This window comes from Schistocerca nitens, chromosome 9 (assembly GCF_023898315.1).
Source record: "Schistocerca nitens isolate TAMUIC-IGC-003100 chromosome 9, iqSchNite1.1, whole genome shotgun sequence".
Lineage (NCBI taxonomy): Eukaryota > Metazoa > Arthropoda > Insecta > Orthoptera > Acrididae > Schistocerca > Schistocerca nitens.
The window spans coordinates 447,775,704-447,799,823 of NC_064622.1; the positions used below are offsets into that span (position 1 = coordinate 447,775,704).

At 39.5% G+C, this 24,120-nt stretch overlaps 1 protein-coding gene across 5 annotated transcripts in view; it reads left to right on the forward strand.

Annotated features, from left to right (window-relative positions):
* LOC126203599 (transport and Golgi organization 2 homolog) overlaps positions 1–24,120 on the forward strand; it is a 92,489-nt gene that overhangs the window by 32,190 nt on the left and 36,179 nt on the right. For all 5 annotated transcript variants that reach the window (XM_049937963.1, XM_049937964.1, XM_049937962.1 and 2 more), the window contains exon 2: positions 14,598–14,744. In XM_049937963.1, coding sequence (XP_049793920.1) covers positions 14,603–14,744 — 142 coding nt within the window. In that variant the 5' untranslated portion in view covers positions 14,598–14,602. The remainder of the gene's footprint in view (positions 1–14,597; positions 14,745–24,120) is intronic.

Here is a 24,120-nt window from a genome sequence, read left to right on the forward strand (position 1 = left end):
ACTGAAGCTTCATCTGTGGCATCTTCCAGAATGCACAGAAGGAAGTGAATCTTGAGTAGAACATCCAGTGTCTCACATACTGTCCTTATAAGCTCACAATTCTCCTTCCTTAGTGCACCCATTGGATTTGTTGGTATTCTTGGGAGGATTTTGTGAGGTCTGGTTCTGACAGCTGTACCTTCTTCCTCCTCACAGAATACCTTCCAGGATGATTGCTTTGCTTGCTTAATAGTGAGATTGTATTTGGCAGGGGTCTCCCAATAGTTTGCTAATTGTCCTTTCCTTATTGCAGAGTTGAACAGTCTTCTTGTCTGCTTCATTTGCAATTCAAGATTATTATTCCACTAGGGCGCATTCCTGTTTGTGCACTTCTTGGTGACTGAACAGGTACAAGGTCATGATGGCAGACATAATTTCATCTACTATTTCCTCTGACTCTACTGGATTCTTTGGAGCTTTACCTTCAGATAAGCACAAGATTAGGACTTTCCTATATGAGTCCCAGTCTGTGCTACTAGGATTCCTTTTGGGGCATAGTCTGCTTAGCAACTATTTCAACCTCAAACTTAATATACATGAAATCAGGCAAGGACAGGTCCATCGCCACCTGCCATTATGTTACATAACTGTCCATTAACATGGGTCCAAAAGTTATATAATTACTTCTTCCCTTTTTCTGTTATTGAAAGTAAGTTCCTTATCCTTATTCAAGATCTTGGGATTGCTCTCCAATAGGTATTCAAGTTGGTACTCACTTCTGCTTCCCCACACCAGGTTGTGGCCACTGACATTGCAACTAACCAGAAGTTGTTCATTCAGCTGTGAGCAGTTGTCTACCAGTCCCCTCACTTCCTGGAAAAGAGTAGTACTGTTCTACAAAGGAAGGTAAGCTGAGGCATGCACAATTCCTCTTTCCTCTCAAGCTCCCTTCCCTTCCTCATGCTTTTCTGTCCTGATGGGCATTAAGTCACTGGAACATAGTGACATTAGCATTTATGAAATTTAATTCTTAACATAAGTACAAGTTCTGTTTTTTTTTAGTATAAATGAGCTTACCTCCAGTTCCTCTGAGGTCTGACATGTTTCCTTTATGTTGTTGTTGTTGTTATTGTTGTTGTTGTTGTGGTCTTCAGTCCTGAGACTGGTTTCATGCAGCTCTCCATGCTACTCTATCCTGTGCAAGCTTCTTCATTTCCCAGTACCTACTGCAGCCTACATCCTTCTGAATCTGCATAGTGTATTCATCTCTTGGTCTCCCTCTACGATTTTTAGCCTCCATGCTGCCCTCCAGTACCAAATTGGTGATCCCTTGATGCCTCAGAACATGCCCTACCAACCGATTTCTTCTTCTAGTCAACTTGTGCCACAAACTCCTCTTCTCCCCAATTCTATTCAATACCTCCTCATTAGTTATGTGATCTACCCATCTAATCTTCAGCATTCTTCTGTAGCACCACATTTCGAAAGCTTCTATTCTCTTCTTGTCTAAACTACTTACCGTCCATGTTTCACTTCGATACATGGCTACACTCCATACAAATACTTTCAGAAACAACTTCCTGACACTTAAATCAATACTCGATGTTAGCATATTTCTCTTCTTCAGACACGCTTTCCTTATCATTGCCAGTCTACATTTTATATCCTCTCTACTTCGACCATCATCAGTTATTTTGCTCCCCAAATAGCAAAACTCCTTTACTACTTTAAGGGTCTCATTTCCTAATCTACTTCCCTCAGCATCATCCGATTTAATTTGACTACATTCCATTATCCTCGTTTTGCTTTTGTTGATGTTCATCTTATATCCTCCTTTCAAGACACTGTCCATTCCATTCAACTGCTCTTCCAAGTCCTTTGCTGTCTCTGACAGAATTACAATGTCATTGGCAAACCTCAAAGTTTTTACTTCTTCTCCATGGATTTTAATACCTACTCTGAACTTTTCTTTTGTTTCCTTTACTGCTTGCTCAATATTAAGATTGAATAGCATCTGGGAGAGGCTACAACCCTGTCTCACTCCCTTCCCAACCACTGCTTCCCTTTCATGTCCCTCGACTCTTATAACTGCCATCTGGTTTCTGTAAAAATTGTAAATAGCCTTTCGCTCCCTGTATTTTACCCCTGCCACCTTCAGAATTTGAAAGAGAGTATTCCAGTCAACATTGTCAAAAGCTTTTTCTGGGTCTACAAATGCTAGAAACATAGGTTTCCCTTTCCTTAATATTTCTTCTAAGATAAGTCGTAGGGTCAGTATTGCCTCACTTGTTCCAACATTTCTACGGAATCTTCCCGAGGTCAGCTTCTATCACTTTTTCCATTCGTCTGTAAAAAATTCGCGTTAGTATTTTGCAGCTGTGACTTATTAAACTGATAGTTCGGTAATTTTCACACCTGTCAGCACCTGCTTTCTTTGGGATTGGAATTACTATATTCTTCTTGAAGTCTGAGGGAATTTCGCCTGTCTCATACATCTTGCTCACCAGATGGTAGAGTTTTGTTAGGCCTGGTTCTCCCAAGGCTGTCAGTAGTTCTAATGGAATGTTGTCTACTCCCGGGACCTTGTTTCGACTTAGGTCTTTCAGTGCTCTGTCAAACACTTCACGCAGTATCATATCTCCTATTTCATCTTCATGTACATCCTCTTCCATTTCCATAATATTGTCCTCAAGAGCATCGCCCCTGTATAGACCCTCTATATACTCCTTCCGCCTTTCTGCTTTCCCTTCTTTGCTTAGAACTGGGTTTCCATCAAAGCTGTTGATATTCATGCAAGTGGTTCTCTTTTCTCCAAAGGTCTATATTATTTTTCTGTAGGCAGTATCTATCTTACCCCTCGTGAGATAAGCCTCTACATCCTTATATTTGTCCTCTAGCCATCCCGGCTTAGCCATTTTGCACTTCCCGTCGATCTCATTTTTGAGATGTTTGTATTCCTTTTTGCCTGCTTCACTCACTGCATTTTTGTATTTTCTCCTTTCATCAATTAAATTCAGTATCTCTTCTGTTACCCAAGGATTTCTACTAGCCCTCATCTTTTTACCTACTTGATCCTCTGCTGCATTCACTATTTCATTCCTCAAAGCTACCCATTCTTCTTCTACTGTATTTCTTTCCTCCATTCCTGTCAATTGTTCCCTTATGCTCTCCCTGAAACTCTGTACAACCTCTGGTTCTTTCAGTTTATCCAGGTCCCATCTCCTTAAGTTCCCACCTTTTTGCAGTTTCTTCAGTTTTAATCTACAGTTCATAACCAATAGATTGTGGTCAGAGTCCACATCTGCCCCTGGAAATGTCTTACAATTTAAAATCTGGTTCCTAAATCTCTGTCTTACCATTATATAATCTATCTGAAACCTTTTAGTATCTCCAGGGTTCTTCCATGTATACAACCTTCTTTCATGATTCTTGAACCAAGTGTTAGCTATGATTAAGTTATGGTCTGTGCAAAATTCTACCAGGTGGCTTCCTCTATCATTTCTTACCCCCAATCCATATTCACCTACTACATTTCCTTCTCTTCCTTTTCCTACTGTCGAATTCCAATCACCCATGACTATTAAATTTTCGTCTCCCTTCACTACCTGAATAATTTCTTTTATCTCATCATACATTTCATCAATTCCTTCATCATCTGCAGAGCTAGTTGGCATATAAACTTATACTACTGTAGTGGGCATGGGCTTCGTGTCTATCTTGGCCACAATAATGCGTTCACTATGCTGTTTGTAGTAGCTTACCCGCACTCCTATTTTTTTATTCATTATGAAACCTACTCCTGCATTACCCCTATTTGATTTTGTATTTATAACCCTGTATTCACCTGACCAAAAGTCTTGTTCCTCCTGCCACCGAACTACACTAATTCCCACTATATCTAACTTTAACCTATCCATTTCCCTTTTTAAATTTTCTAACCTACCTGCCCGATTAAGTGATCTGACATTCCCCACTCCGATCCGTAGAACGCCAGTTTTCTTTCTCTTGATAACGACGTCCTCTTGAATAGTCCCCACCCGGAGATCCAAATGGGGGACTATTTTACCTCCGGAATATTTTACCCAAGAGGACGCCATCATCATTTAATCATACAGTAAAGCTGCATGCCCTCGGGAAACATTATGGCTGTAGTTTCCCCTTGCTTTCAGCTGTTCACAGTACCACAACAGCAAGGCCGTTTTGGTTAGTGTTACAGGGCCAGATCAGTCAGTCATCCAGACTGTTGCCCCTGCAACTACTGAAAAGGCTGCTGCCCCTATTCAGGAAACAACACGTTTGTCTGGCCTCTCAACAGATACCCCTCCATTGTGGTTGCACCTACGGTACAGCTATCTGTATCATTGAGGCACGCAAGCCTCCCCACCAACGGCAAGGTCCATGCTTCATGGAATATATATAAACTGTATTCTTGGATCAGGGTTACATCTATCTCCTGTGTTCTCAGAAGGTGGCCCAATGTGTCAGTTGCCACCTTAGTGTGTTGCAGGTTTCTCTGCAGCTCTTCGAGCTGGCAGCTTGCCCCATTGTCAATTCTGATGAACTTAAGCACCTTGACAGTAACATGAAAGGACCCTAAATTCTGCTTTAAGCCCTGAACTTGCATTGCCTTCAGGGATTTCACAACATCTTCTCCCACAAGTGTTTAGGTGTCAGATGCAACCTTCCAGTTAATTATCCTCCAGTCATTTGTGGAAACTTTCTGGTCCCTGCACTCATATTTTCTCAAAAACGGTCTTTGGAGGTACATGCTTAAGTAGCTTAGGTAGAAATATTGATATCTTCATAGCCCTGAGAAGTTCCTTGGCTGTCTTGATCAGCAGCTTTGCCTTCTCCCACAGATATCTATCTCCTTCAGTCAGTCAGCTGCTCTTATTCCCCTTACAGACAAAGCTTGGTGCACCTTTGTTCACGTAGTCCCTCCTGAGTTTGGGGTCTTGCCTTCTGTCTTCCCTAATCTTTTCAAACTAGCTCCTCCTGCTGCAGGGTGACGTTAACAAATGGACATCATTGCTGAATTATCCTAAAAGCTGAGAGTGTAGTACTACGGGTCTGCTTCCCTATTTCCTGCTTTGGCTTTTTATGGATCTGTTTGTCATGGGAAGTGAAAGTAATAGACTCGTCCTCTTATTCCATGACTTGAAAATGGGAGGTGTTTGTTTACCCCCTTCACCCTAAGACACTGTTTTATTGCAATCTTAGATTGAAGACTTTTTAATTACCTCCATTAATTTTTTGAAAGGAATTTTTTGCCTTCCTTTCTCTCTGTTCTCCTAGAAGTTTCCTCCTCTGTGCCCTTGACGAGGCTGTGATCTTGATCTGGCCCAACTTGTCAATGACATTCTGCACTTCCTGGACAGGGAAACAGCTTCTATTGCTTCAACATCCAATGTTTTAGTATTTGAGGCACCATCAAGTGCCTCAGTTTTTAAATTTGTTTCTCTATTCTCTGTTTTGGTCCCACAAGAACTGGAGATACATCAGGCCAACACCAGTGGAGCCCTATACTGGTATAAGACTAGTTACTCAGAGAGATCATCTGGTATCCCTGCGGCTTCATTCACAACACATTTTGCTAGGTGCCACGCACCACTTGGCACTGATCACATTGGACATCTGGGCAAGGCACCTAAGATGGTGGAGATAAGGACTCTGGAAATAAATGGGGCATTGTGGGACATGTTTTGTAAGGTTTGAAATATCAAATTATTTAATGAAGTATGTAAGTGAAGAAATAATTGAACTATATTCTTCTCTGAATTAACAAATTCGGAGAATAATTATTTCCAGAAAAATTAAAAATATTCAAAGTAGTGCCAATATACAAGAAAGTGATAAAGATGATCCAAATAACTACAGACAAGCATATTAATATCTGGTTTCTCAAAAATACTAGAGATTCTTATGCACTGTATGTTCATTACATTCCTAGAGAAACACACTATTCCGATACTGGCATAACATGGTTTCCAAAAAGAAAAATCTCAACCCTAACAGAATCTGTTATAGATACAGAAGGCAAAAGAAATTCACTGACTGCTATGTTTCTGGATTTGTCTAAAGTTGTTGACGCAATCAGCCATACAGTGCTAACTTAAAAAATTTTAAAGCTATGGTAAACATCATCACACAGCACAATGGATAAAACCACACATTGGTAACAGAAAGAAGTGTGTGACTACAGGATCCAAAATCAGAGATATTAAGTATGATGTATCTCAAGGATTAAAACCTGATCTACTTTTGTTCAGCCTGTTTATAAATAATACTGAGATAAGTGAAAGGATAGAAAATTGTGTATGCTGATGAGATGACATTAGCAAATGTAGAAACAAATCTGGAAACATTGGAAAGAAACACATTTATTTCAACAAATAACACAGTATCATACGGGATGACTTAATTAAAAATCTAAAATGAACACGTTCATGGATTTGGTTATGCTGATGACTAGGTGATGACAGGGGGACATCGAAATTTTGAAGAAACGAAAGCCATCTTAACATCTGGTCTTGTAATAATGGGAACATACTTTTGGAAATGGAGATTGAAATCAAACCCTAGAAAGACAGAGATGACTTGCTACATTTGTGCAACAAAGCAGCAAATAGGCAGGCAGCTCCATATCTATTTTGGTGACAGATTACTGCACCATAATCAGCACCCAAAACAGCTAGGGGTTACACTGGAATGGACACTGCCCTATAAGAAGCATCTAGAAAATGCTATGTGAAGATATGAACTAGGAAAAACATTCTATATAAGCTATGCAGAACAACCTAGAGCTCACCTGCTGAATCTCTCTGCACTTCAGCACTTGGACTAGTCTACTCTTCTGTGGATACAGCACTCCTGTATGGCTCAATAATACACTCACACAAACTCTCAATGGAGAGCTTAACAACACAACGAGAATTATCAGTAGTGCACTAAAATCAACCCCCACTGAATAGTTGTCCACATTGAGCCACATTCTGCCCCATGGACTTCAATGAAAAGCAGCTTCATGAGTTTAAATACATACAAGGCAACCCACAACTCCCTAGCCATCAAGATGTGGTTATCCTGGAAAGAAACTGGTTTCAGTCAAGAAAACCATTCACAAAAATATTTCAGTTCAACTTAACGGTCTGACTGGACAGAGGTTTGCCTTTCACATTGCCAAATCTTGCCTTATATAAGAAAGAAACCCTCAGCCTTTGACCTGTCATATAGAACAAGGACAATGTTTAACAGAATATGCATCAATCATAGCAGAAGTATGGATTCTCTTCAAGGCAGGATAAGGATCCATGTCCAAAACCTGTTTGTGGAGCAGCTAGGTAAACCATTAATCACATACTTGCAGAATGTCCCATCAGGGTCTATCCTGGCAGTAAAGAATGACACAGTTGACTGTAGTAAAAATTGAGATATCTGTTTGTCAATTACATATGCTATTGTTTATATTAAATTTAATATTGTGCTTAAAAACCATATGAGAAATAAATAAATAAATAGTGTTCATCGTGTTCACAAATAGAGAAAAGGGAGATCACATAGATATATTCATAGGTGAAATAAGACTGAAAGAAGTTACATCTGTAATTTTCTGGGGATTACATTTGACAGTAAGGTCCAATGTGGACAACAGGTAGATAATGTTTATTGTAAATTAATTATTATAAAACAGCTTGCACATTATTATAACAAACAACTTATACGATCTTTTTGCCCCATACTTACAATATGGAATTACTGTCTGGAGAAACACTAATACAAAAATAATTATGACCATGCTGAATAAAAAACAAACAGATGCATGCAAAACTGCTTTCCACAGTCTAAAAATACTGACATTTCCATCCATGCACATATACAGAACAATAATTTCATTAATCAAAGGCAATAATGTACTAGAAAAAATGCAAATGTTCATTCATATGACAAAAGAAATAAAGGCTGGCTGAGAAGCATACCACACAGAGCTGTTAAGAAAATCCTTGATACTCAGGAGTAAAACTGATAAAGTATCTTATTGTAAGTGTACTGGAGAGTATGTGTGAAAAGACATTTCAGAAACTTCTTAAGTACTATTTGTTAGAAAATAACTTTATAGTGTGGAAGAATATACATGTAAATAATTATTAGCTGTATGTACTGTAATCACCTGAATATACTGTATGCATAATGACATATCTTCCTACTTTCTGTTCTGTAGCCATCTGAGTGATGGAGTATGTAAATAACTTTAAGACCTGAATATACTGACTGGCATGAAAAAGCAACACATAGTAAATAATTCGTTTGTGAGCAACCAATGAAGTATCAATTGTTTATTGCACTAGCCGTAATAATTCTTTCCTGTGCAATCTGAAAAACGTATCACTTGATGTAAGGCAATAATGATTTCCCACTTTTGTAGCACTTATTGTTATATCTGGTATTGTTCCTGTTTTGATCACATGTGTTTGTAGGCACTTTCTGTGATTATTCTAATCAGTTTTCTGGGGTAGACGTTCTGTTAAAACACTGAAGATGCTGTAGAAATTATTGCTTTGGTGGAAGATGGTCATGGCATACTTTATGGAACAGAAATGTCAAGAGCTACACCTTCCATAATATCTAGAACTGAAGGAGATCCAGAGAAACTGGAGGCTATGCCAGGAACCCTGGTATGGGCCTGATAAGGGCAACATTGGCTAGAGATGACTACTTATTCCAATTTAATGTTCTCTGCAACTGTCACTCCACGACTAAAGCACAAAATCAACTCCACCCTCCGCCACTGAAGCACAAAATCAACTCCACCAAGTTGAAGAGGGTCAGTGTTAGAGAGGGAACCATCTGAAGAAGACTCAAAGAACACAGACACCTAGATGGGGCCATAAAACAGTATTTTACCATCAAATAGTAGATAAGTGTCATAAAAGTAGGTAGAATTTAAAATAAAAAGTTTAAAATAAATTATTTGTAAGAAACTGAAACGTTGCAATTTTTGTACCAGCCAGTGTATAAATCAAGAGAAAAATGTAGGCAATGTGGTTATCAGTTGCCAGTTTAATATTTTAAATTGCTTATGTATGCTAGAGACTTTAAGACATTAAATTGGCTTGTCCTATGTTACAAGTATACGCTCATTGCATAATTTAATCAAACAAAACCAAATAACAAACAGTCAATCAGTACTTTGCTACTTGCTCTATGTATACACTGATTAACATAAAGGTTACACTCTACAATCCTGTCTCACTCACTTCCCAACAACTGCTTCCATTTCATGTCACATCTGTAGCTGGTTTTTGTACTAGTTGTACATAACTTCAGAATTTCAAGAATGTATTGTATTGTTAAAAGCTTTTTCTAAATATACAAATGCTATAAATAAATATTTGTCTTTCTCCAGTCTGCATTGCATTTATGTTTTATTCATCTCATAACATACATTTTACAGATCATCTGATTGTGTTGTGCAGGAGACATGTTAAATGTTACCTTATGATATAAATAATTACACAATTCTTTAACATTATCTTTACCAGCACATGTTTATACAAATACAAATACGAACACAATAATTCTATTAAACTGGTTTTCTTATGATGTACCAGTACTTAATGTCTAAATTTTCCAGATATTATTGTATACATACACAACACTATGATATCAAATGGTCACACTGTTCAAAGGAATCATCTCATCATTCACAAATTTCTCAACTGAGTGGTAGCATTTTTCAACAAGGAAATCATGTAGTTTTCTTCTAAATGAACCAATTTCCACATCCAGTACATCTCAGCCCTTGAGTTTATTGTAGATTTCTATGCCCATGCACTAGGGTGCCCATTGGTAGACTTTTAAGCAATGTTTAAGAAGAATGAAATTTTATTTGTGTCTAGTGTTTCACGTATGTTTGAATTGTTTTCTTCAGTTAGCTCAAGGTTACTGTGTAAAAAGCGGATAATTTCAAATATGTACACTGCAGGGATAGGTAATATTTTTAGGTTCTTGAATAACGGGTTAAAAGAGGTTCTGGAGCGGCAACACACATTTTTCTAACAATTATATTTTGAAGTAGCAGGATTTGTAACATGTGGGTTGAATTTCCCCCAAATATTAAACTGTATCTAATTAAGGTTTCAAAGTGACTGTGGTATATCACTTTCTGGCTGTTTATGTCTGTTACACCAAGTAGTATGTCCATTGCAAGAACAATATTATTTAATTTAGTAGCTAAATAATCTATGTGTGTTTGAAAGCTTAGATTTTTGTTCAGGTTTAGTCCCAAGAATTTGATGGACTGAACTTCTTCCATAACTTGATTTTTATTCATGATACTGATGTCTCTGATTTTTGATTGTTTGGTTTTAAACTGTGTAAACAGAGTCTTTAAAATGTTAAGTTTATGACCATTTTGTTGAAGCTATGTATCTCAGTTGTTCAGAGTGTTTATTACACCATCAGAATTTCTGTCACATTTTCTATCTCAATAAGTACTGAAACATCATCAGCAAATGTGACTGGCTGATCACTTGTGTAAAAGAGAAACAAGTTTGGTCCTAAAATTGAGCCTTGCGGGACTCCTGTAGAATTATATCTGACAGAGATTCATAATATCTAATATGATTACCCTTTGCTTGCTGTTTGTCAGGTAAGACCTGAGCCACTGCAGAGTATTTTGTCTGATGCAGTAACTGAAGCAGTACTGAATCGAATGCCTTTGTAAGGCTGCAGAAGATAATCTGTAACTTTATTGCTTTTGTCCAGTGATGAGCTAATTTTTTCAATGAATGCATTAATTGTGTTCATGGTGCTTTTCTCTTTTCGGAACCTATATATTTTTTGAGAGTAACATCATGTTTCATGATAAAATTTGTTATCTGGACTACAGCTACATTTTCAAATACATTGGATAGCACTGGGAGGACAGAGACAGGAAGATAATTTTCCATTTTCTCCCTTGATACTGTTTTGTGTAGTGGTCTGACCTGTGTATATTTAAGTATAAGAGGGAAGTCGGCATGCTCAAATGACTGAATAGTTATTTAAGATAGAGGGTGTGCTATTTTATCATACACAAATGTAATCACATTGATGGGTATTTCATCCCACTGTGTGGCATTTTTGTTTTTTAAGGACAAAATAGCTCTTTTACATCTTTGATTGAGACTTTACTGAAAGTTACAAGGGAGTCATTATTCTGGTCCTGACCAAAGAAATTTACTCTACTTTAATAAGTAATCACATCTACATTAGATTTTGCTGCATTTATGAGAAATTTATTAAAGCATTGACATATTTGAATAGGGTTCAAAATAGTGTTGTTGTTTTGTTTCTATGGTCTTCAGCCCTTGGACTGGTTTGATGCATCCCTCCACGTTAATGTATCCTGTATAAGTCTCTTCATCGTTGCAAAACCATTGCAACCTACATTCACTTAACCTGCTTACTGTAGACAAGCCATCATCTCTCTCTCTACAATTCTCACCCCCACACTCCCCTCCATAACCCAGTAAGCCATTACTCAGCCTATATACACTCCTGGAAATGGAAAAAAGAACACATTGACACCGGTGTGTCAGACCCACCATACTTGCTCCGGACACTGTGAGAGGGCTGTACAAGCAATGATCACACGCACGGCACAGCGGACACACCAGGACCCGCGGTGTTGGCCGTCGAATGGCGCTAGCTGCGCAGCATTTGTGCACCGCCGCCGTCAGTGTCAGCCAGTTTACCGTGGCATACGGAGCTCCATCGCAGTCTTTAACACTGGTAGCATGCCGCGACAGCATGGACGTGAACCGTATGTGCAGTTGACGGACTTTGAGCGAGGGCATATAGTGGGCATGCGGGAGGCCGGGTGGACGTACCGCCGAATTGCTCAACAAGTCGGGCGTGAGGTCTCCACAGTACATCGATGTTGTCGCCAGTGGTCGGCGGAAGGTGCACGTGCCCGTCGACCTGGGACCGGACTGCAGCGACGCACGGATGCACGCCAAGACCATAGGATCCTACGCAGTGCCGTAGGGGACCGCACCGCCACTTCCCAGCAAATTAGGGACACTGTTGCTCCTGGGGTATCGGTGAAGACCATTCGCAACCGTCTCCATGAAGCTGGGCTACGGTCCCGCACACCGTTAGGCCATCTTCCGCTCACGCCCCAACATCGTGCAGCCCGCCTCCAGTGGTGTCGCGACAGGCGTGAATGGAGGGACGAATGGAGACGTGTTGTCTTCAGCGATGAGAGTCGCTTCTGCCTTGATGCCAATGATGGTCGTATGCGTGTTTGGCGCCGTGCAGGTGAGCGCCACAATCAGGACTGCATACGACCGAGGCACACAGGGCCAACACCTGGCATCATGGTGTGGGGAGCGATCTCCTACACTGGCCGTACACCACTGGTGATCGTTGAGGGGACACTGAATAGTGCACGGTACATCCAAACCGTCATCGAACCCATCGTTCTACCATTCCTAGACCGGCAAGGGAACTTGCTGTTCCAACAGGACAATGCACGTCCGCATGTATCCCGTGCCACCCAACGTGCTCTAGAAGGTGTAAGTCAACTACCCTGGCCAGCAAGATCTCCGGATCTGTCCCCCATTGAGCATGTTTGGGACTGGATGAAGCGTCGTCTCACGCGGTCTGCACGTCCAGCACCAACGCTGGTCCAACTGAGGCGCCAGGTGGAAATGGCATGGCAAGCCGTTCCACAGGACTACATTCAGCATCTCTACAATCATCTCCATGGGAGAATAGCAGCCTGCATTGCTGCCAAAGGTGGATATACACTGTACTAGTGCCGACATTGTGCATGCTCTGTTGCCTGTGTCTATGTGCCTGTGGTTCTGTCAGTGTGATCATGTGATGTATCTGACCCCAGGAATGTGTCAATAAAGTTTCCCCTTCCTGGGACAATGAATTCACGGTGTTCTTATTTCAATTTCCAGGAGTGTAGAATGCAGATAGGCCTATGCTAAAAAACATCTGCTTATCTCTCTCTACTGACTTAATTATGGTGTGGTAATGGGAAGTCATTGGTGAAATATGAATCATGGAAAGTGCTGTGTTGGCAGAAGAGCCAACACCGTTGCTAGAGGAGGCCGAAATGCACGCATTTAATTACACGCAGAGTGGCGTGAGGTCTGGAACATTACAAGGAAGTGAGAACTTAGAAAAACGGATGTAGTTGCTGTAATACTTAACTTTAATCCATAATTGTAGAACATCGCTCTTGATGATACATGCTTCGCAATATAAATATCAATTGAATACGGCGCCTTGCTAGGTCGTAGCAAATGACGTAGCTGAAGGCTATGCTAACTATCGTCTCGGCAAATGCGAGCGTAATTTGTCAGTGAACCATTGCTATGAACGTCGGCTGTACAACTGGGGCGAGTGCCAGGACGTCTCTCTAGACCTGCCGTGTGGTGGTGCTCGGTCTGCAATCACTGACAGTGGCGACACGCGGGTCCGACGTATACTAGCGGACCGCGGCCGATTTAAAGGCTACCACCTAGCAAGTGTGGTGTCTGGCGGTGACACCACAGAAACATTGGAAGTAGTTGAGTGCCTGTTGAGGCACATAATAAAATGTTGCTAAGCTTTTAGATGTGTTCTTTTTCTGAGATAACTTGCACAGAATACATACACATATACTTGCTTACATACATATATACTTGCACTGCTACATTGCTCTGGCTAACTATATTGTAGAACCATTTTCAACAATTCTTTCATACCAATATGCATGTGATACTGGCAACAGATTACACTTTCTCCTGAGATAAGAGAGTTATGTCATTCCATCACAACAGAGTACCTCCCCATTTGTTTGCATCTGTGTAACTGTTTCATAGTTACACATTCTAGAGCTTTTTAAATACAGAAAGGCAACGTCTTGTCAAAAGCCACACCTTTTCTTTTAACCACAATAAATATATTTTGATAGGGATGCATCCTATTACATTTTTATCATTAGAAGTTGACTGCTCTAGAGAAATGTTCTTTTGATCCAGATAGTCAAGCCAACATCCCCATTTTTTGTGATTCACATTGTTTGAATTGAACAGTAGCCATTGAAGCAAACGCAGAAATTAAAGTTATAAATGAATTAAGGCACTCATCAGTCCCCTGATCAGACACCCTGAATTCTCTATGCCTGTACCTGGTTTAGACTGGTTGACTTCCTGGAAATGCTCATCATTGGAAATAACATAGGGAGGCACGTGTGGCATATTAAATGACATGAATCTGTTATGTGTTATCACACGAAAAACAACTGTAAGAGTCCATTGTGAGTAAGAACAGAAGTGAAGGTGTTGATCAAACAAATTACCCAAGACCTAGAAGCATGAGGATCAGAATGAAGCCATATCAAAAATTAAATGATCTACTTAAATAGATAAAACTGGTGAATTGTTCTCCACTGAAGCTGGGTAAGTGGAGATGATTCATGACAATAACTCACTGAACGAAAGGTAATAGCAGAATTAGAACATTGATAGTGTGGCACTTCATTTTTTGTTTTAACTGTATGTATAATTATTTAAAATATTAATAATCTTCATTTCCAGCATACATCAATGTAATAAATGACTTTTTATGACTTTTTCTAGGGATAATGTGCATTTTATTCCTTCACACTCAGACCTCCTCAACAGCTGGCCGTTTTCGCCTTATACTGGCTGCAAACCGTGATGAGTACTACATACGCCCAGCTCTGCCTATTCACTTCTGGAAAGAAGATGAGACTGTAATAGGAGGTAATATGGTTTTATAAAAGTGTATTTTGAATATAAGTTCTGGAAACTATATTTATCCACAGCTTCAGGCATTATTTGAGGATTAGAATTGTTGTTTCATATCTCAGCAATGATCTGCATGGTGCTGAATAATTAGAGCAAGATAAAAGAAACTGTAGCATTCTCCATTACAATATTATGGCTTAGTCAATGCAATCAGTAATAAGTATTGTGACTTAACAATTATTAAATCAAAGTAAAAGAACCACAATAACTTTGTGATCATATGGCCATTACCAGTTACTATTCTGTAATAAAATATAGTAATTGTTCTCATGTGTGCTGGACTGAGACTCAAACTCAGGACCTTTGCCTTTTGCCAGCCAGTGCTCTATCAACTGAGCTACCCAAGCATGACTCATGATCTATCCTCATAGCTTTACTTCTGCCAGCCCTCATCTTCTATCTTTTAAATTTCACAGATGTTTTCCTGCAAAACTTGAAAGACTACCACTCCTGGAAGAAAGGATGTTTTGGAGACATGGCTTAGCTGCAGCCTGGGGGGATGTTTCCAGAATGAGATTTCCCCTTTGCAGTGGAGCGTGCATTGATATGAAACTTCTTGGTGGTCTGGCCATGTCTCTACAATATCCTTTCTTCCAAGAGTGCTTGTCTTTCAGGTTTCACATGAGAGCTTTGTCAAGTTTGGAAGGTAAGTGATAAAGTACTGGTGGAAATAAACTTGTGAGGCAGGGTCATGAGTTGTGCTCGGGTAGCTTAGTTGGTAGAGCACTTGCCTGTAAAAGACAAAGGTCCCAAGTTTGAGTCTCAGTCCGGTACACAGTTTTTATCTGCCAGGAAGTTTCATAGTAATTGTTTGTTATTTATTGGCTTATTGCAATGTTCTCTTCTTTTTGGACAAGACTCGATGCAATTAAAAGACTAATAACTCCAACGGCTGAGAACGGCTGAAAGCAAGGGGAAACTACAGCCGTAATTTTTCCCGAGGACATGCAGCTTTACTGTATGATTAAATGATGATGGTGTCCTCTTGGGTAAAATATTCCGGAGGTAAAATAGTCCCCCATTCGGATCTCCGGGCGGGGACTACTCAAGGGGACGTCATTATCAGGAGAAAGAAAACTGGCGTTCTACGGATCGGAGCGTGGAATGTCAGATCCCTTAATCGGGCAGGTAGGTTAGAAAATTTAAAAAGGGAAATGGATAGGTTAAAGTTAGATATAGTGGGAATTAGTGAGGTTCGGTGGCAGGAGGAACAAGACTTTTGGTCAGGTGAATACAGGGTTATAAATACAAAATCAAATAGGGGTAATGCAGGAGTACGTTTCATAATGAATAAAAAAATAGGAGTGCGGGTTACCTACTACAAGCAGCATAGTGAACGCATTATTGTGGCCAAGATAGACACAAAGCCCATGCCTACTACAGTAGTACAAGTTTATATGCCAACTAGCTCTGCAGATGATGAAGGAATTGATGAAATGTATGACGAGATAAAAGAAATTATTCAGGTGGTGAAGGGAGACGAAAATTTAATAGTCATGGGTGACTGGAATTCGTCAGTAGGAAAAGGGAGAGAAGGAAACATAGTAGGTGAATATGGATTGGGGGGAAGAAATGAAAGAGGAAGCCGCCTTGTAGAATTTTGCACAGAGCATAACTTAATCATAGCTAACATTTGGTTCAAGAATCATAAAAGACGGTTGTATACCTGGAAGAATCCTGGAGATACTAAAAGGTATCAGATAGATTATATAATGGTAAGACAGAGATTTAGGAACCAGATTTTAAATTGTAAGACATTTCCAGGGGCAGATGTGGATTCTGACCACAATCTATTGGTTATGAACTGTAGATTGAAACTGAAGAAACTGCAAAAAGGTGGGAATTTAAGGAGATGGGACCTGAATAAACTGAAAGAACCAGAGGTTATAGAGAGTTTCAGGGAGAGCATAAGGGAACAATTGACAGGAATGGGGGAAAGAAATACAGTAGAAGAAGAATGGGTGAAGTAGTGAAGGCAGCAGACGATCAAGTAGGTAAAAAGGCGAGGGCTAATAGAAATCCTTGGGTAACAGAAGAAATATTGAATTTAATTGATGAAAGGAGAAAATATAAAAATGCAGTAAATGAAGCAGGCAAAAAGGAATACACACGTCTCAAAAATGAGATCGACAGGAAGTGCAAAATGGCTAAGCAGTCATGGCTAGAGGACAAATGTAAGGATGTAGAGGCTTGTCTCACTAGGGGTAAGATAGATACTGCCTACAGGAAAATTAAAGAGACCTTTGAGAGAAGAGAACCACTTGTATGAATATCAAGAGCTCAGATGGCAACCCAGTTCTAAGCAAAGAAGGGAAGGCAGAACGGTGGAAGGAGTATATAGAGGGTTTATATAAGGGCGATGTACTGGAGGACAATATTATGGAAATGGATGAGGATGTAGACGAAGACAAAATGGGAGATAAGATACTGCGTGAAGAGTTTGACAGAGCACTGAAAGACCTGAGTCGAAACAAGGCCCCGGGAGTAGACAACATTCCATTAGAACTACTGACAGCCTTGGGAGAACCAGGCCTAACAAAACTCTACCATCTGGTGAGCAAGATGTATGAGACAGGCGAAATTCCCTCAGACTTCAAGAAGAATATAGTAATTCCAATCCCAAAGAAAGCAGGTGTTGACAGATGTGAAAATTACCGAACTATCACTTTAATAAGTCACAGCTGCAAAATACGAACGCTAATTCTTTACAGACGAATGGAAAAAGTGGTAGAAGCTGACCTCGGGAAGATCAGTTTGGATTCCGTAGAAATGTTGGAACACGTGAGGCAATACTAACCTTACGACTTATCTTAGAAGAAAGATTAAGAAAAGACAAACCTATGTTTCTAGCATTTGTAGACTTAGAGAAAGCTTTTGACAATGTTAACTGGAATACTCTCTTTCAAATTCTGAAGGTGGCAGGGGTAAAATACAGGGAGCGAAAGGCTATTTACAATTTGTACAGAAACCAGATGGCAGTTATAAGAGTCGAGGGGCATGAAAGGGAAGCAGTGGTTGGGAAAGGAGTGAGACAGGGTTGTAGCCTCTCCCCGATGTTATTCAATCTGTATATTGAACAAGCAGTAAAGGAAACAAAAGAAAAATTCGGAGTAGGTATTAAAATTCATGGAGAAGAAGTAAAAACTTTGAGGTTCGCCGATGACATTGTAATTCTGTCAGAGACAGCAAAGGACTTGGAAGAGCAGTTGAACGGAATGGACAGTGTCTTGAAAGAAGGATATAAGATGAACATCAACAAAAGCAAAATGAGGATAATGGAATGTAGTCAAATTAAATCGGGTGATGCTGAGGGAATTAGATTAGGAAATGAGACACTTAAAGTAGTAAAGGAGTTTTGCTATTTAGGGAGTAAAATAACTGATGATGGTCGAAGTAGAGAGGATATAAAATGTAGACTGGCAATGGCAAGGAAATCGTTTCTGAAGAAGAGAAATTTGTTAACATTGGGTATAGATTTAAGTGTCAGGAAGTCGTTTCTGAAAGTATTTGTATGGAGTGTAGCCATGTATCGAAGTGAAACATGGACGATAGCTAGTTTGGACAAGAAGAGAATAGAAGCTTTCGAAATTTGGTGCTACAGAAGAATGCTGAAGATAAGGTGGGTAGATCACGTAACTAATGAGGAGGTATTGAATAGGATTGGGGAGAAGAGAAGTTTGTGGCACAACTTGACTAGAAGAAGGGATCGGTTGGTAGGACATGTTTTGAGGCATCAAGGGATCACAAATTTAGCATTGAAGGGCAGTGTGGAGGGTAAAAATCGTAGAGGGAGACCGAGAGATGAATACGCTAAGCAGATTCAGAAGGATGTAGGCTGCAGTAGGTACTGGGAGATGATGAAAATTGCACAGGATAGAGTAGCATGGAGTGCTGCATGAAACCAGTCTCAGGACTGAAGACCACAACAACAACAAACAACTCCAATGGTATGCAAAAACTTATAATTGGGTTTTTCTATAAACCACCAGTAATTGAAAACTTTAGAGAAACCCTGAACTCCCCAATCATACTGTCATTATTAGAGGAATCTTTAAATGCCCAAAATCAACTGGGATAATCATTGTTTTGTAGGTGGTGTGTGTGATAAGACTTCCTGGGAAATAATACTAAATGCTGTCTTTTAAAATTATTTAGAGCAAATAGTTCAGAGATGTATTCATCATGGAAATCAACTGGATCTTATAACACACAACAAGACCTTGCATCTTTGAGGATGTCCGTATTGAAACTGGTATCAGTGATCATGGGGCAGTTGTAGCAACAATGATACCAAAGTACAAAATTCAGCTAAAATGAGTAGGTAGTTATCAGTTAGCTATATAAAGATGCAGCCATGTCATATCTCAAAGAAAAACTGAAAACAATTACCCCTGGTCAGGAACATGTAGAGGAAGAATAGCTGACCATTCACTGGATAGATACATACCTAGTAAAACAGTTTATGGTGGGAGGAATCCTTCATGACATATAGCCACTGTGAAGAAACTTTTAAAGAAGCAGTGACTACTGCATAATACATGTTAGATAAAGCAGAGTGTAATAAATAGAGGGATGCTGAATGAAATGTAACAGGCTGTCAAATGAACAAGACTTCAATGAGTGCTGTAGGAGAATATTGTTGAAAGAACTTTTACAAAACCAAAAGAAATTCTTGTTGTGTATAAAGACTGCCCATGACACCAGAGTTAGGGTTCAGACACTCTTGGATGACATAGGAACTGAAACTGAGGGTAGCAAAGGAAAAGTAGATTTGCTGAACTTTGTTGTTAAATGCTTCTTCACTAAGGAAAATAATAACTTAAATTGATAAAATTAAACAAGGCTCCAGGGCACAATAGAACCCTTATAGATTTCACACACAGTCAGCAGCTTAACCATAACATACTACAGATTCCTAAAAAGAACTGCACAGTGATTGGAAGGAAACACTGATCACAAAAAGTGTAGCAGAAGTGATCTACAAAACTGTTGCTCTGTCTCTTTTATGTTCAGCTGTTGTACAATCCCAGAAAAATTTTTGAACTCATTTATAATAAAGTATCTTGAACAGAATTACCTCCATCATGCTAGACAGGACAGATTTTGAAAACATCATCATGCAAAATCTAAGTTGCGCTTTTCTTGTAAAACATACTGAAAATCATATATCAAGGCAAACAGGTGGATGAAGTATTTCCTGGCTTCCTAAAAGCATTTGACTCAGTATCTCAGTAATGTTTGTTAACAAAAGTACTATTATATGAGGTACCAAACAAAATTTGTGACTGGATTGAAGATTTCTTGCCAGGGAGGGTGCAGCATGTTTTCTTGGATGAAGAGTCATTGACAGAAGTACAAACATCTTCAGACATATCCCAGGGAGATGTGTTAGGACCCATGCCCTGACATGGCAGACAAAATTAATAGTTACCTCAGACATATTGTAGATGAAGCAGTTATATATAATGAAGTACCATCTGAAAAAAACTGAACATATACCCAGTCAAATCCTGATAAGATTTCAAAGCAATATAAATATTGCCAACTAGCTTTGAAAGCACAGAAATGTAAAACTGTGCTCTTCACACAAGGCAGAAAGATTGTATCCTCTAACAACAATAAGTCACAACTGGAATCAGTCAACTCATACAAATACTTGGGTGTAAGAACTTGCAGGTACATGAAATGGAATGATGACAGGTTAGTTGTAGGTAAGGCAGACATCATTGCATCGGCAGTACACTGCAAAACTGTAGTTAGTCTACAAAAGAAATTGCTTACAAATCACTTGTGCATTTAATCTTAGAATACTGATCAAATATGTGGCACTACTACCAAACAGGCCTAACAAAATATATTGAAAGTATACAAGGAAAGCCAAAATGAATGGTCACCAGTTTGTGTGTTTCATGCAAAAGCATCACAGAGGTGCTGCAAAACTTGAATTGGTAGATGGTTGAAGGTAGACATCAATTACTTTGAGAATTCTACTTACAAGGTTTTGAGAACAAGAATTAAGTGAAGGATCTAGACATATCCTTCAGCTCCCTATATATTGCTTATGTAGGTACTGCGAAGACACAGTTAGACTAATTATAGTGTACAGTGAGACATTCAGGCCATCAATCTTCCTGGACTTCAAATTTGACTGGCATGGGAAGAATCCCTAACATGCTGTACTGTGCTGGCATGTACATCACAGTTGTTTGCAGAATATATGTGTAGATGTTGCTGTGAAACTATGTTGATACAACTGCTGTTCAAAGTGAATTTTGCTCTAAGCAGTTGAGCACTAACTCAGATTTGCACCAAGGAGAAAGTAACTGCCAGAAATGTGAAATATGTGGCATGATACATAGCTGATAGTCCAATGCATGTGAGATTGGAAAGCTGGATTAGGCTAGTTTATATGCATATATGAAACAATGGCTTATTCCTTGACTGCTGCAAGACTATATGTGGTGTCAGTGTTAGACACCACGCCTAGAGGTTGTGATAATCAATAGTGGTCCAGCACTTGCAACCTCTCTGGACTCGCTGGCACTTGCAGCGCCGCCATATGGCATCGACAGAGATTTGCAGATCGCACTGTCCGAGTTAGCTACAGGTTGTGAGCGAAGTCAGATTAGAATAGCCTTCAGCTCACTAGGTTCGCAGACTCTAGTTCGTGCAAGTATTGTGCAAATAGTAACAGAATTGTGTTACCTTGCTTTTTGTATAATCCAGTTAATGTTTGTTAATGAGTCATTTGTATTAAAGAAAGATAATTGTTATTAGTTATGTTCCTGGAGTGCAGTATCAGGACAAAGTTAAGTAAAAGTTATTTAATAAAGTATTCCAGTACTAATTATTATAGAATGTTCCAGATTCCTACAACCACCCCACTTCGCTAGCCTCTATCATCCCACTGCAAATCCAAGGGGTACCAATTGAAAAGCATCCTGCATTTGTGTGAGGTCACGATATGCTGCCATCGACCTTCACATCACTATAATCGGAAACCCTGCAACATGAGAATATGTAGGAGAAACAGTGGCCTTACTTTTTCAGAAGAGCTTTAAGCAAACAGCACTGAACAATTGATTTTGATCAGAGGAATTTTTTCTTTTGCCATAACAAGAAAGTTTGTATATTTCTAGTCTGCTGGTGAAAAATTCTGTTTTTCAAAGCTAAACAGTCAGTATTTGATGTTGTCAGTTTACACCAGGTTGCAGATACAGTTAATGAGCAACACCTGTTCTCTACATCTACATCACACATTTTGGCCAAAGATGCTGGAGTTGGTGGATGTGTGTGCATGAGGTGTGCTTTCTTGTGTGAATACTGTATGTGTGTCTCTTTCACTGATGAAGCATGTGGTCAAAAGCTTTATAGGAGTGTCTTTTAATTGTGCCTGTTGGCAACTTGACGTGTCTTCTTAATGGTAAGTAGCAATCTGTCTTTTCCTACATTGTTATTACATCTGTATTTACATAGATACTCTGCAATCCACCATAAGGTGCATGGCAGAGGGTACCCCATACCACTACTAGTCATTTCCTTTCCTGTTCTACTCGCAAATAGAGCAAATGAAAAACAACTGTGTATATGTGTCCATATGAGCCCTAATTTCTCGTATCTTAACCTCATGGTCCTTATGCACAATGTATTTTGGAGGCAGTAGAATCATTCTGCAGTCAGCTTCAAATGCCAGTTCTTTAAATTAGAAGAATGTCGTCTTCCTTCCAGGGATTCCCGTTTGAGTTCAAAAAGCATGTCACTACACATGTGTGCTGTTTGAACCTAACAGTAACAAATCTAGCAGCCTGGCTTGTACGGATCCCAAACACTTGAACATTACTTAAGAGTAGACCGAACTAGCATCCTACGTGCTGTCTCCTTTACAGGTGAACCACATTTTTCTAGAATTCTCCCAATAAACCAAAGTCAACCGTTTGCCTTCCCTACCACAATCCTCACATGCTTATTCCATTTCATATCACTTTGCAACATTATGCCCAGATAATTAAATGATGTGACTGTGTCAAGCAGGACACTACTAACACTGCATCTGAACATTATGGGTTCATTTTTCCTACTCATCCACATTAACTTACATTTTTCTACATTTGGAGCTGTCTGAATTCTTCACACCAACTAGAAATTTTGTCTAAGTAATCTTGTATTCTCCTACAGTCACTGATCTTAGATGTCTTACTGTATACCACAACATCATCAGCAAACAACTGCACAATGTTGCCCTCCCTGTCTGCCAAATTATTTATGTATATAGAGGATAACAGCAGTCCTATCACCCTTCCCTGGGGCATTCGTGACAATACCTTTGTCTCTGATAAGCACTCATCATCATGGACAACATGCTGGATTATATCACTTAAGAAATCTTTGAGCCACTCACATATGCTCTTACCACCTTTAACAGCCTGCAATGGGGCACCATGTCAAATGCTTTCCAGAAATCTAGAAATATGGAATCTGCCTGTTGCCCTTCATCCATAGTTCTAAGTATATCATGCGAGAAAAGGGAAAACTGAGTTTCACATGAGTGATGCTTTCAAAATCAAGCTGATTCATGGATGTAAGATTCTCAGTCTCAAGAAAATGTATTATATTTGAAGGATGTCAGAGATATTGGTCTGTAATTTTGTGGGTCCATTCCTTTGCCCTTCTCATATACATGAGTCATTTGCACTTTTTCCAGTCACTTGGGACTTTGCACTGGGCGAGAGATCTGCAGCAAATGCAAGCTAGGTAAGGGGCCAGCGCTGTAGAGTACTCTTTGAAAAACCGAATTGGGATTTCATCTGGACCTGGTGATAGATGCTTATAATTATGTCATCCATCCAGGACATGTTCAGTGGTCAAACGATGGTATGTCTGTATGATTCTCCTGCATGAACAATTTCTTGTATGTGAAGTTTAAAACTTTTGCTTTCATTTTGCTATCTTCAACTGCCACACCAGACTGGTCAACAAGTGACTGGATGGAAGCCTTTGACCCACATAGCAATTTTACACAGGACCAGAATTTTATTGGGTCCTCTGCCAGATCTTTTGCTAAGGTATGAAAGAGGTTGCTGTTGTATGCTTTGCACATAGATCTTTTTACGGATGCACAAATATCTACTGGCCTTTACTTCTCATCATTTGTGCATACTCTTTTGAACCACGGCTGCGACAGCCTCTGTTTCCTCAGCCTTTAATCCACTTACTAAGCACATAATTCTCCAAACCATGTGTTATAACTTCAAGTTGAACAAATATATTTCAAGGAAGATGCAATACATGAAAGTCACAGATCAAGTAAACAGAGTAAGATGTGTGTACACTT